This window comes from Sciurus vulgaris (genome assembly GCF_902686455.1).
Source record: "Sciurus vulgaris genome assembly, chromosome: 13".
Taxonomy (NCBI): Eukaryota; Metazoa; Chordata; class Mammalia; order Rodentia; family Sciuridae; genus Sciurus; species Sciurus vulgaris.
Genome location: NC_136474.1, coordinates 73,227,538 through 73,240,867, shown reverse-complemented (window position 1 = coordinate 73,240,867; position 13,330 = coordinate 73,227,538). Strand labels below are relative to the sequence as shown.

Here is a 13,330-nt window from a genome sequence, read left to right as displayed (position 1 = left end):
CTTATGGAGTAGTAGAGAGGGGCCAGAAATACATCCACACGTTTATAGTGGGCTGGTTTGCAACAAGGGTGCCACACCATTGGGAAAAGTCTCTTCAATAAGTGGTGCTGGGAAACTAGATGTCACACACAGAATGAAATTGGACCCTCGTCTCATACCACATGCAAAAATCAACTGAACCGATTAAAGACTTAAATGTGAGACTTCAAACTATACAGTTACCACAAAACATGGAGAACAAGCTTCTTGACATTGGTCTGGCAAGTGATTTTTGGATACGATCCCCAAAGTACAGTAAACAAAAGGAAAACAGACAAGGCGAACTAGAACGCCTTCTGCACAGCCAAGGAAACTCATCAACAGAGTAAGAGAGAGTCCATGGAGAGGATATTTGCAAACCACAGGTCATATAGGGGTTTAAATAATATCCTTAGATATTAAATTAAATAATATCCTTGGATATTATTTACTCTGTCATCTGATGGCTGTGTGGCCCATTGCAAGTTGCCTGACCTCTCTGTTTCCTTCTGGAAACAGGGGTGATAATCTTCAGGGTGTTGAAAGAGAACACCCAAAGGGCTTTGGACGTGCCTTCCACGTAGTGAGAGGTGCTGTTATCACAATGGGATGCCACTGTCGGCTACTGTACAAAGGGCGCAGTGAGGAGCAGCAGCAAGCGTGGAGCACTGGTTCTTCAGGAGGGACCTGCCTGGGCTCTGGGCTGTGGCTGGGCTGGGGAGCGTCACGGAAGAGGTCACTTTGGGCCAGTAAGAAGGGTCAGGACCAGGAAGACAGATGCAGAGCTGACTCCAGGGTTTCAAGCTTGAGTAACCAGAAGCAGTTAATTGACTAGGTCAGGGTGGGAAAGACGTGCCCAGGGGCTTGTCTCGGGGCAGGGACTCCGAGGGCTAGTGTCCTCCAAGCTGACAGGCCTGGGGGCTGAGCACATGGCTGGCTCCAGGCCCAGGGACGAAGGTGACTGGGGCCGCTTGCGAGACCTTTTGTCCCTGCCCTAGGCTTGCTCTAAATGAGGCCCTTCATGAGGAGACGGCCGAAGCCTCTGTGTGACTCAGGGGCAGAGTGGAAAGAACAGGGCCCTGGGTGGGGAGAGGCAGGGACTGGCGCTGGTGGCCCATGACCAATGACGAAAGGCAACTGGATGGGTTCGGGGACTGCTGCGTGGCTGCGTGGAGGCAGGAAGGTGGTCTGGGCCCACGTGAGGGCCTGGACCCAGCAAGGGGCTTTGGGGTGCAGTTCTTCCACCTTGTTGGAGGAGCATGGGGTTCCGCGAGTCCTGTGGTGGTCTAGTGGGCAGCTAGAAATGTGGGCCTGGGTGGTTCTGGAAGTTAGGTAGGCAGAGTGGGTGGTGCAGATTCTGGGTCAGCTCTCTCCAAGGCCCCAGCACAGGGTGGGCGACAGTAGGGCTCTAGCTGTGAAACTTCCATGAGCTGCCTCAACCTGCTTTGGGGGCTGTGCTCAGGCATGGGCATGAGCTCGGTAGAACTGACTTGAAGAAGGGGTCTCCGAGGAGCTGAGAAGGCCTCAGGCTCTCCAAAGGGACTGGCTGCCTAGGACCCCTCCTAATAGTCTTGTTTTCTTCTTCTTTTTTTAAGTGCTGGGGATTGAGCCCAGGGTCTTGCGCATAGTAGGCAAGAGCTCTACCACTGAGTCACGCCCCCAGTCCTTTTTACTTTGAGAAAGGTCTCACTAAGTTGCTGAGGTTCGCCTTGAACTTGCAATCCTCCTGCCTCAGCCTCCGGAGTCGCTGGAATCACAGGCGTGTCCACCACAGCTCCAGGCCCTCTCCATGGCTTTTCTTAAGGTTTGGGGACACTGTGTTGTCCAGTGGAAAGAGCCTTGGGGTGGGAGTTCAGGAACTCCAGGCAGCCCTTGCATGGCTCTGCTGTGCGTCCACGGTCAAGGTACCCAGCCCACGTTCTCTTTACGCTCAGACACTTGCTCAGTCCCTGAGCCCCATCAGCCTGGAGGAGCCCTGCTCTCTGAGAGCTGAAGGCCCCAGGACGAGGCCTCTGGGCACCTCCTTCGGGGCTCAGCCACTCTGCCTAGTGCACTCGCTCCCTCTCCATGCTAACCAGCCTCCTTAAACCCTTACCAGAAAAGCGGAATGAGCCTCCATGCAGTTGGAGAAAACTCAGAGCAGGTAAACTCTCCCCCAAGATGGTACAGTTAAGAAAATGGCAGAGCCAGGATTTAAACCTTGGGGTAGCCTGAACCCAGGGACCCTGCTCTACCTTGGGGCTCTAGCTTCTGTTACAAAATGGTGAATGCCATGCATGATTTACTTACTCTTCAAGTTTGCCATGAGCATGATCCAGGTCTGTGTTTTTCAAACTATCTGAAAGTTCAATACATCAAACAAACATGCGTTGGGACGGATCTGTGCTCTTGTCCATGCAGACCTCCCGGCACCTTCTGGATCTCATGCCAGAGAGTTCACACTCCATACACCTCAGGTAGTGTGAAAAGTGTCCCAGCCCCAGGCTGGCGCCCTCTCTAGCCCTGCTTCCTGCTGGGGGAGCAGGTGATGACCACACCAGGAGGGGTCCAGATCACCCAGGGAACTGCTGGGGCAATTCAGGTCGCTGCCCTAGAACAGCACTGTCCCTGCTTGAGGTGGCTTGCCAGAGGCACAGGATAATGCAGGCGAGGATGGGAGGACCCTGAGGCCATCTGGGCAGCTCCCTGCTTTCAACTCCACCCAAAGGGACACTGAAGGCAAAGCCACCAGCCCCGTGAGTGCTGTGGGGGAGAAGGCCCTTGACAGTGAACCGCCTGGAGATGTCGTCAACGGCCGAATGTGGGAAACAAGTCTGAATTCAATAGCGTTTGTGAAGAAACAGGGTTGCCCACACAGAGTGGCAGAGGCTTGGTGGCTTACAAAGTGTCCCAGAGGGACCTGCATGCTCTACTTGAGGCTGGAATGAGCATGCTGTTGTCCTACAAATGGATGCTCCAAAAACACTCCCGGACACAACCCTGACTTTGCTCAGATTGCTCTGTTATCTTCTTCCATTCAAAAACACAGACATGTCCCTGGACTGCGCTCCTCCCGCCAGCCAACGAGGGCCTTTTCCCTGCTGCCCCTGCGGCCTTGCACAGGAGACTTCCAGAAGGACTCGCCCACACCACCATCCTCTCCTCCACTGACACCCAGGCCCCCGTGACCTCCTTGGAGCCAAATCCAGGACATTTCTCTATGTTGGTCCTTTGGCTCTCTGGAACCTGTCCTTCCCAGTGCCCTGGTGGTACCAGAGGGCTGCTTGGGTGGGAGGGGACAGCACTCCGGAAGTAAGGGGCTTGCAGGAGCTTCTGTTGAAGGCCCCTGTGAAGGTTCTCATGGACTCTTCTGGAGCCTTCTTGACACCTCACTCTCCTGGCTTGCCTCCTACTTCCCTGGCCATTCCTCCTCCACCCCTGTACTGCCCCTGCCTCTCACCCCACCTAGACCCTCTTCCTGAGTGACTGATTCGTCTCCAGTCTCCAGCACCAGGTGCACATGGACGCCTCACATGAGCGAACCCCCTATCCCCAGTGTGACCTCTTCCAGCACTTCAAACCCTTCTGCCCACCAACCTTGGGACAGCTCTCCAAGGATGATCATCAGGGGACCTGAGTGTAATGTCTGAAACTGATTCCTGGTTCTCATCCCCGTACTGTTTCACTTCCAGCATTGGCTGTCCCTGTTGGCGCCACCAGGGAAGTGTTGGTAAACAGGGAAGTGTTACCTGCTTCCTCCATTTACATCAGCATGGCCTGCTGGCTCCAACTAGAAAGGCAGCTAGGACTCACCTGGTCCTCATGGCTGTGTTAAGCCATCAACCTCTGCTGAACCACACCAACAGGTCCCAACCAGTCCCAACTGGGCTCCACGCCCCCTTTTTGCCCCTTTCAGTTTTACCCTGAGAACAGCCAGAGTGACCTTACAAAGTGTGTTATCATACCTGTAGGGCAGATGCCCCATGAAGTTCTTGCTGCTTCTTTTCTTTTTTTTCTTTGCTTTGCTAGGGACCCAACCCAGGGCCCTGCATATGCCAGGCAAGCGCTCTACTGCTGAGCCACACTCCCAGTCCTGGATATTCTTATTTACTCCTTTTTCAGATGAAATTTAGAAGCAAATATGTTCTTTATAGAAAATTCATTGACATAATACTCTAGGCCTCCTCTCTGTGGCCAGTGTTTTAGATTAGGAGTTACTTAAGTCTAAGTTTAAAGGAGTTTATTTAGGTAACTTAGTAAATAAAAACCTGGCTTTCTGAAGCGGAAGCATGGGGAATTACACTTCTCTTTGCCGAAGGATTTATAAGCCATCCAACCTTGTAGCTTTCCAGCGCTTCTAGAGCGAGCTCCCATTTCTGCGAGCGGGGGCCGTGGCCCCGTGTCTCTTACCTCCCTGAGGCACGTGTAGATGGGGCACACGAGCACGCGGAAGGGCTCGCCGGTGCTGCTGCGCATGGTGCCGAACACTTCGCACAGGAAGGTGATGAAGCCCAGCCAGCGCTCCACGTCCTGTTGCTGCAGCTCCTCGCGCACCGTGAAGTCCTTCTGTGGAGGCACAAGAGACCGCGTCAGCGAGGCGCCCGGGCAGTACCCGTTGTGCCATAGTACCTGCTGTCCAAGGGCTGGTCCTGGGTAGCAGACAAACCCCATAAAAATGAGGACGGGGTGGGTGACCGGTGGACTCTGTGGACAGCGGGTACACCTTGACCAGAGGCCACCACACCTCTTCTCCAGGTGTTGCTGGGTTGGGGCACAGCCTTCTGGACATTGCCCAGGCACGCTGCAGGTTACCACTCTTCTACCCAGAGGCCCTTAAGTCATGCCTCCGTGACCCAGGTACTGAGGAGGGGGAATGGGATCCGGACGACACCCTTCGTAGACTCATCACCTCTCTCTTTCAACTCCTGTGGCTACACTCTCTCCTTTGGCTAAGCTCCAAATCACAACCTCTCCATCAGGGAGTGTAACCAGAACACACACCTGTCAACATAGGGCCAGCAACTGGCCACCCAGGCCCGTTTTAGCCCTGGCCTTGGACTAGAAACACAAATACAGCCCCTATCTGCAAAGGGCCTAGAAGACAGTCGGAAAAATTGAAGCATTCATACATTCACTCATTCTCCTCCTTGGAGTGTTACTGTGCTATGTGCCAGGTACTGCCCCAGGGGCTAGGCTAAGGCGGGTTCGCTGTTAACTATTATAGAAGAGAGATGGTATTAAAAACCATCAAGGGTTCCAGTAAAGGGACTTTGGGAGTTCAGAGGCAGGAGTTACTATTCTCAACTGGAAATCAGGGCCTTCAAAGAGGCTAGGATTCTGTCAGGAACAAGTATCTAGAATAGTCAAACTCATAGACCAGAAAGAATGCCGGGGATTGGGGAGAGGGGAGTCATTAAATGCGAAGTTTCTCAAGGTGAAAAAATCTTGGAGTTTGGTTGCATAACAGTGTGAATGTAAGTTAACCCTGCCTGGCTACACACTTAGAAAGGATTGAAACAATAAACTTAATGTATCTTGAAACTTATCTTTCTTGAATGCATGCTCCAGCCAACAAAATTTTTGACTCCAGTTTGAGGAAATCCTAGTACAGAAGAATGGGAAGGGAAAATTGAAACAAACCAGGTAGACTCATGAAGTTCAGTCAAAATAAGTAATTATAGCCCCAGTGTGGTGGTGCACGCCTGCAATCCCAGTGGCTCGGGAGGCTGAGGCAAGAGGATTGTGAGTCAAAGCCAGCCTCAGCAACTTAGAGCGGTCCTAACCAACTCAGTGAGACCCTGTCTCTAAATAATACACAAAAAAGAGCTGGGGATGTGACTCAGTGGTTAAGCACCCCTGGATTCAATCCCTGGTACCCCACAAAATGTATTTGTAATTTTGGTTACAGAGTGAATCAAAAACCAGAAATAATCTTTGGAAGAGAAGATTTAGTTTTTAATTTAACAATTTATTTATTTTTAAACTTCATTATTAATTTTGGAGACAGGGCCTTACTATGCTGCCTGGGCTGGTCTCAAGCTCCTGGGCTCAAGTGATTCTCCTGCTGCAGCCTCCCAAGTACCGAGACTATAGGTGTGCACCATCTGCCAAGCTGATATTTAATCGTAAAATATAACCTAAAATAATAATTTCATAGTAGTAGTGACTTAATAATCCAAGATTAAGTTACTAACAACTGGTAAATATTTGTGGGAAGGGGACGGAAAATAAAGCACATACAGTTTTCTATTTTAGGCTGTAAAGATTCACACGTTATTTCTTCTTTCCCTGAGTCTGATAATCAGAAAAATATAAGTTAAAGTACACTTTTAAAAATATTAAAATTACATACCAGTAACCACTAGTAGAACTGAAAACAGAAAATGAAAGAGAAAAGAAAGAAAAGAAAAATAAATAAAAAGAAAAAATTGTGCTAGGAAATGGAACCACTAATATTCTATTATTGGTGAAATGGGCAATTCTATTATTTAAATAATAGAATTATTCAAATAATAGAACTAATAAGTGTAAATAAAACACCTTATAATGAACTGTGATTCCACTATAATTTTCAAAACATAGAAATTGTATGGGTTAGAAACTGGGACCCAGAATTAAAAACAACTCAAAGACTAATTACTTGGGCTGGGACGTAGCTCAGTGACAAAGCATTTGCCTTGCATTCGCAACGCCTTGGGTTCAACTCCCGGTTCCAAAAAATAAAAATAAAAATAAAATAGACCAACAAAACAAAACACCAATTACTTATATATTTAAAAGGTATTTTCTTAAAGATGGAATAAGAAATAATCAAACATTCAATAGATTGTTTAGGAAATAAAGAGTTATAAAAACTTCTGGGATGTGGCCAAAATTATAATAAGAGGTCAATTTATAGTCTTAACATTTGGCTATTAAATAAAGAAAGAAAATGTATTATTTAAACCTGTGCTTTCCAATATGATAACCACTACATACATATGATTATTGGGTGCTTATAATGTGGCTATCCAAACTTACATGTTCTGTAAATGTAAAATAGACATGGTTTTCCAAGACTTAATATGAAAACAAGAACATAAAATACCTCATATTTTTAAAAGGTTTAGAACGTATTGAAATTTGGGGTCTACTGAGTTAAATAAAATATATTATTAAAATTTCAGATCACACATTTTTGTCTGTCTGACAGTGTTACTCCAAACATGCAACCCTTTCAAAAAGTTAAAAAAACTGCTGAGCTTAGTGGTGCACACTGAGGATGCCAGTGTCTTGGGAGGTTGAGGAGGGAGGACCCGGGCAACTTAATGAGACCTTGTCTCAAAAAAAAAAAAAAAAAAAAAGATCTAAAGAACCCATAGTGGAGTATTCTTGGCCTCAACCCCCCAGTATCAGGGGAAAAAGAATTCAACAAACAAACAAAACAAAACAAATAAAACAACCAACAGAAAATGAAACAACCAACAGCTAAGGAAATATAGGAAAGGACATAACACAGATAAGGCTGGAAATTAATTAATTAGAAAATAGAGAAAGGAAGTTATATACAAAAAAAGAAGCAATAGAAATAAAATCAGATGTGAGAAGAGATTAGAGAGCATAATAAAAGTTCTGATGGTTGATTTTGAAAAAAAATAATACGGGTGATTTTTCAGAAAATAAATATCAAACTTTGAAAAGGAAAAATCCAGAATAAATGAAAAAAATCATAAAATGGAAAAGTTCTGCAAGAATTACCTTTATAAAGTCTCTAAATGTATGACTTTTATAGGTAAATTCATTCAAACCTTCAAAAAATTAGATAATTGCTCTCCTTTGGAAACTGACCCAGAACACAGGAAAAGATACACTTCCAACCAGTTCCCTATCACCCAAATTCATGACAGTAAATAGTGAACAAGGATGCCCATAGCCTAGTCCCTCTGACGTGAACAGACACCAGAGTCCTAAGTGAAATGCTAGGAAATGAATCCATTATAACCAAGTCGATCTTTATCCCAGGAAGACAAGGATGATTTAGTATCAGGATATCCATAAAGTAATACATTACATCAATAGTTCTGATTAAAAAACAGCAACAATGACCAATGACCCTTGGAATGGAGGAAATAAAATGATTATATGATTATATTAGCCAGGCCTGGTGGTGCATGTCTGTAATCCCAATGGCTCTGGAGGCTGAGGCAGGAGGATGGAGAGTTCAAAGCCAGCCTCAGCAACTTAGTGAGGTCCTAAGCAACTCAGAGAGACCCTGTCTCTAAATAAAACATAAAAAAGCCTGGGAATGTGGCTTAGTAGTTAAGTGTCCCTGGGTTCAATCCCTGGTACCAAAAAAAAAAAAAAAAAAAAAAAAGAAAGAAAAAAGAAAAATTTAGATTATATGTATGAAAAACCCAGGAAACCCCTCTAATGAAGATTAGAATTAATCAGAAGTTAGTAACTGATAAAATATTTCCATACAAAAATCAACAGCTTTCTTTATGGCAACATTTACCAGTGCCATATTTTAATGCACAAAAGCTCATTTATAAAAGCAACAAAATAGTGAAATATGTAATATTTCCACAAAGAAAACTGCAAAACTAAGCTGAAGCTTTTTTAATTTTATTTTTATTTTTTGATTCATTGTACACAAAGGGGGTACTTTTCATTTCTCTGGTTGTACACTATGTAGAATCACACCATTTGTATAATCATACATGTACCTAGGGTAATGACGTTTGTCTCATTCTCAATCAATTAATGGGCTAATGAACTGAGCAGACACTTCACAGAAGAAGATATACAAATGATCAAAGATATATGAAAAAATGCTCAACATCTCTAAGTAATAAGAGATTTGCAAATCAAAACTACCCTAAGATTTCACCCCAATTACAATGGCGATTATCAAGAACACAAGCAACAACAGGTGTTGGCGAGGATGTGGGGAAAAAGGTACACTCATACATTGCTGGTGGGGTTGCAAATTGGTGCAGCCACTCTGGAAAGCAGTAAGGAGAATCCTCAGAAAACTTGGAATGGACCCACCATTTGACCCAGCTATCCCACTCTTTGGCCTACAATCAAAGGACTTAAAATCAGCACACTACAGAGATACAGCCACATCAATGTTTATAGCAGCTCAATTCACAATAAGCTGAAGCTTTTAAGAGATGGTCTCGAACAAGTAAAGAAACACATAATATTCCTAATGACAAGCATTGTAAAGACGGTAGTTCTCCAGGCACTTCACACAAGAAGAAACACAAATGGTTAGAGTATATGAAAAAAGGTTCAACATCCCTAGCAATTAGACAAATGCAAATCAAAACTACCCTGAGATTCCACCTCACTCCAGTCAGAAAGGTAATCAGGAATACAAGCAACAATAAATGTTGGCGAAGCTGTGGGGAAAAAGGCACACTCAAACATTGCTGGTGGGAATGCAAATTATTGGTGCAACCACTCTGAAAAGCAGTGTGGAGATTCCTCAAAAAACCTGAATGGAATGACCATTTGGCCCTGTTATCTCACTCCTAGATTTATACCCAAAGGACTTAAAATCAGCACACTACAGCGATGTAGCCATTTCAATGTTTATAGAAGCTCAATTCACAATAGCCAAGCTATGGAACCAGCACAGGTGCCCTACAATAGAGGAATGGATAAAGAAAATGTGATTTATACATATATATATATATATACACACACATAGTGTATATATATATATATAATGGAATATCACTCAACCATAAAGAAGAATGAAATTATTGCATTTGTCAGTAAATGGAAGGAACTGGAGAATGTCATGTTACATGCAATAGGCCAGTCCCAAAGAACCAAAGGCAGAATATTCTTTCTGATATGTGGATGCTAACCCACAAAAAGTGTTGGGGGAGAGAGATTAGAAGTTCATTAGTCTAAACAAAGGGGAATGAAGGAAAGGGAGGGGCAATGGGAATAGGAAAGACAGTAGAATGAATTAGACGTATCTTTCTATCCTCATATATAAATATACAAGTGTATTTGCAAATCATATACACCACAGTAATGGGATCCTAACTGGAACAAGTTATACTTATTCTATGTAAGTATAATATGTCAAAATATACCCTACTGTCATGTAAAAAAGAAAAAAAAAAGATCTGTGAGACATGTAAGGAAAAAAAAAAAACTGCTCTTAGTTCCCTCTGAATGGGTTTAATAGGAATCTGTATACCATATCCCAAAATGGACTTTTTCAGAGGAAGAAAGTTGGAAAAAAATAATCCTAAATGCAATTTGAAAGAACAACAGATAAAACAGCTGAAATCAAAACAAAAAAGACTGAAAAAAGTTATAGTACTTTTTTTTTTTTTTTCCTTTTTTTTTTATTGTAAACAAATGGGATACATGTTGTTTCTCTGTTTGTACATGGCGTAAAGGCATACCATTTGTGTAATCATAAATTTACATAGAGCAATGTTGTTTGATTCATTCTGTTATTTTTTTCCCCCTTCCCCCCACCCCTCCCACCCCTCTTTACCCTCTATACAGTAGTTCCTTCCTCCATACTTGCCCCCCTCCCTAACCCTAACTCTAACCCTTCCCTCCCCCCCATTATGTGTCAACCTCCACTTATTAGCGATATCATTCGTCCTTTGGCTTTTTGAGATTGGCTTATCTCACTTAGCATGATATTCTCCAATTTCATCCATTTGCCTGCAAATGTCATAATTTTATCATTCTTTATGGCTGAGTAATATTCCATAGTATATATATACCACAGTTTCTTTATCCACTCATCAATTGAAGGGCATCTAGGTTGGTTCCACAGTCTGGCTATTGTGAATTGAGCAGCTATGAACATTGATGTGGCTGTATTTCTGTAGTATGCAGATTTTAAGTCCTTTGGGTATAGGCCAAGGAGTGGGATAGCTGGGTCAAATGGTGGTTCCATTCCAAGTTTTCTAAGGAATCTCCACACTGCTTTCCATAGTGGCTGCACTAATTTGCAGCCCCACCAGCAGTGTATGAGTGTACCTTTCTCCCCACATCCTCGCCAACACCTGTTGTTGCTCGTATTCTTGATAATCGCCATTCTAATTGGGGTGAGATGGAACCTTAGGGTGGTTTTGATTTGCATTTCTCTTATTACTAGAGATGTTGAACATTTTTCCATATGTTTGTTGATTGCTTGTAGATCTTCTTCTGTGAAGTGTCTATTCATTTCCTTAGCCCATTTGTTGACTGGACTGTTTGAATTCTTGGAGTAGAATTTTTTGAGTTCTTTATAGATTCTGGAGATTAGTGCTCTATCTGAAGTATGATTGGCAAAGATATTCTCCCACTCTGTAGGCTCTTTCTTCGCATTGCTGATAGTTTCCTTTGCTGAGAGAAAGCTTTTTAGTTTGAATCTATCCCAGTGGTTGATTCTAGCTTTTATTTCTTGTGCTATGGGAGTCCTGTTAAGGAAGTCTGGTCCTAGACCAACAAGGTGAAGATCTTCAACTCTACTACAAAGCAATAGTAACAAAAACGGCATGGTATTGGTACCAAAATAGACAGGTAGATCAATGGTACAGAATAGAGGACACGGACACAAACCCAAATAAATACAATTTTCTCATACTAGACAAAGGGGCCAAAAATATGCAAAGGAGAAAAGATAGCCTCTTCAACAAATGGTGCTGGGAGAATTGGAAATCCATATGCAACAGAATGAAACTAAACCCATATCTCTCACCATGCACAAAACTAAACTCAAAATGGATTAAGGACCTCGGAATCAGACCAGAGACCCTGCAGATTATAGAAGTTATAGTACTTTTAACCTGAAGTTTTAATAATTAAAAGACTTTGGAACTGACAGAAAATGGACCAGTAGATTAGCTAGTCCAGAAACAAATCTGGGCTTGTCTCATGCTCCCAGGGGGACAGAGATTGGTGGCAAAGGAAAGCAGCATCATTTGCTCCAGCAGCGTGGAAGGTACAGCTACCCAGCGTGGGGAGGAAAATGACTTCCCATCTCCTTCACACGGCACCGTACAACGAACTGCAGATGGAATAAAGAGGCAATTGCTTTTTAAAATAAAAAGACGAACCATAAAAATTCAAAGGAAATGAAATTGAGTATCCAATTTCTGAATGAAGAAGGGCTTTCTACATGAAAACAGCAAGGAACAAATCAGAATATTGTAAACACACTTCAAAGGCAATCATATGTTGGGAAGAGTATCTGCCATAAATGTGACAGAGGGCAGGGGCTGTAACATATAGTGTGCTCAGATTCAAAGTGAAAGTACTAAATTCCTAATGGACAAACACAGAAAGGACATCATTAAATTGTATGTCAAAACAACAATTGCTAATAAATATATGAAAACAAATTAAACACCAGTAGAAGTTAAATTAATGACAATACCTTTTATTCCCCATCTACTGTATTTGCAAAAATTAAAAAAACAGTAATTGCCAATGCTGGTGAGGATGCAGTGAGACAGGCAATCTCATAAATGAGTGACATGCATTGGTACCACTTTTCTGAAAAACCTAAACTAAGCCTTAAAAGTGTTACTTTTGTTTGACTTGGTAGTTGCACCTTCTGTTAATTACCATAAATAATCAAAAGTCACAGAAAAAATAAGCTTAATGCACATAAAAATTCAATAACCTAAGCATCCAATAACGGGAATGACTAAGTAAACGATCCATGGATTCACTGAAATTTATGACAAGTTTATAAAAGAATGGGAAAATGTTTATATAATGTTCAATGAAAAAAGTGATCCCCAAATTGCATGTACTCTATTATCTCATTCATGATTAAGATTTTTAAACAATAAAAACTATTTGAAGTATTTAACAGTAGTTGTTTCTTAATAGTGGAATAACGAATGATCTTTTTTAAATTTTTATTGTTTTAGTTATACATGAGAGTATGATCTTTCTTTTTTACTTTTTATTATTTTCTGAATTTCTCTTTCTGTAACCATTACTTTTTGTAATCAGAAAAAAAACAAAAAACAAAAAAACAGTCATTGACTGTGGTGACCTTTACCTCGCTTTCGATGAGGAGGACAGTGTTACTTTTGGGGCCATCTGGCAGTGAGCAGTAGATTTGCACCAGAAAGGTGGAGAAATGGAGTGTGAACATGCCTCGCTAGAGGCCACCAAACCCAGCCTGCATGTTTCCTCCTGGTGCACGGGTTAGAGATTGCCAGCTTTCCCTCTGAACAAGGAGCCCCTTTCTGCCAACTGGAACTAGCCATTCCTGGGGTCTCCTGCTCTGCCCCCAACCTCAGCCTTTTGCATCCAAAAGCAGCAAGGGGCCTCAGATCAGTGGCAGCCATTTCAAAGTCTGGCATTTGGC

General features: G+C 43.1%; 1 protein-coding gene across 5 annotated transcripts in view; it reads right to left on the bottom strand.

Moving 5' to 3' along the window:
- CTIF (cap binding complex dependent translation initiation factor) overlaps positions 1-13,330 on the bottom strand; it is a 283,887-nt gene that overhangs the window by 35,043 nt on the left and 235,514 nt on the right. For all 5 annotated transcript variants that reach the window (XM_079108994.1, XM_079108993.1, XM_079108995.1 and 2 more), the window contains one exon: positions 4,408-4,563. In XM_079108994.1, the coding sequence (XP_078965120.1) occupies positions 4,408-4,563 (156 nt within the window). The remainder of the gene's footprint in view (positions 1-4,407; positions 4,564-13,330) is intronic.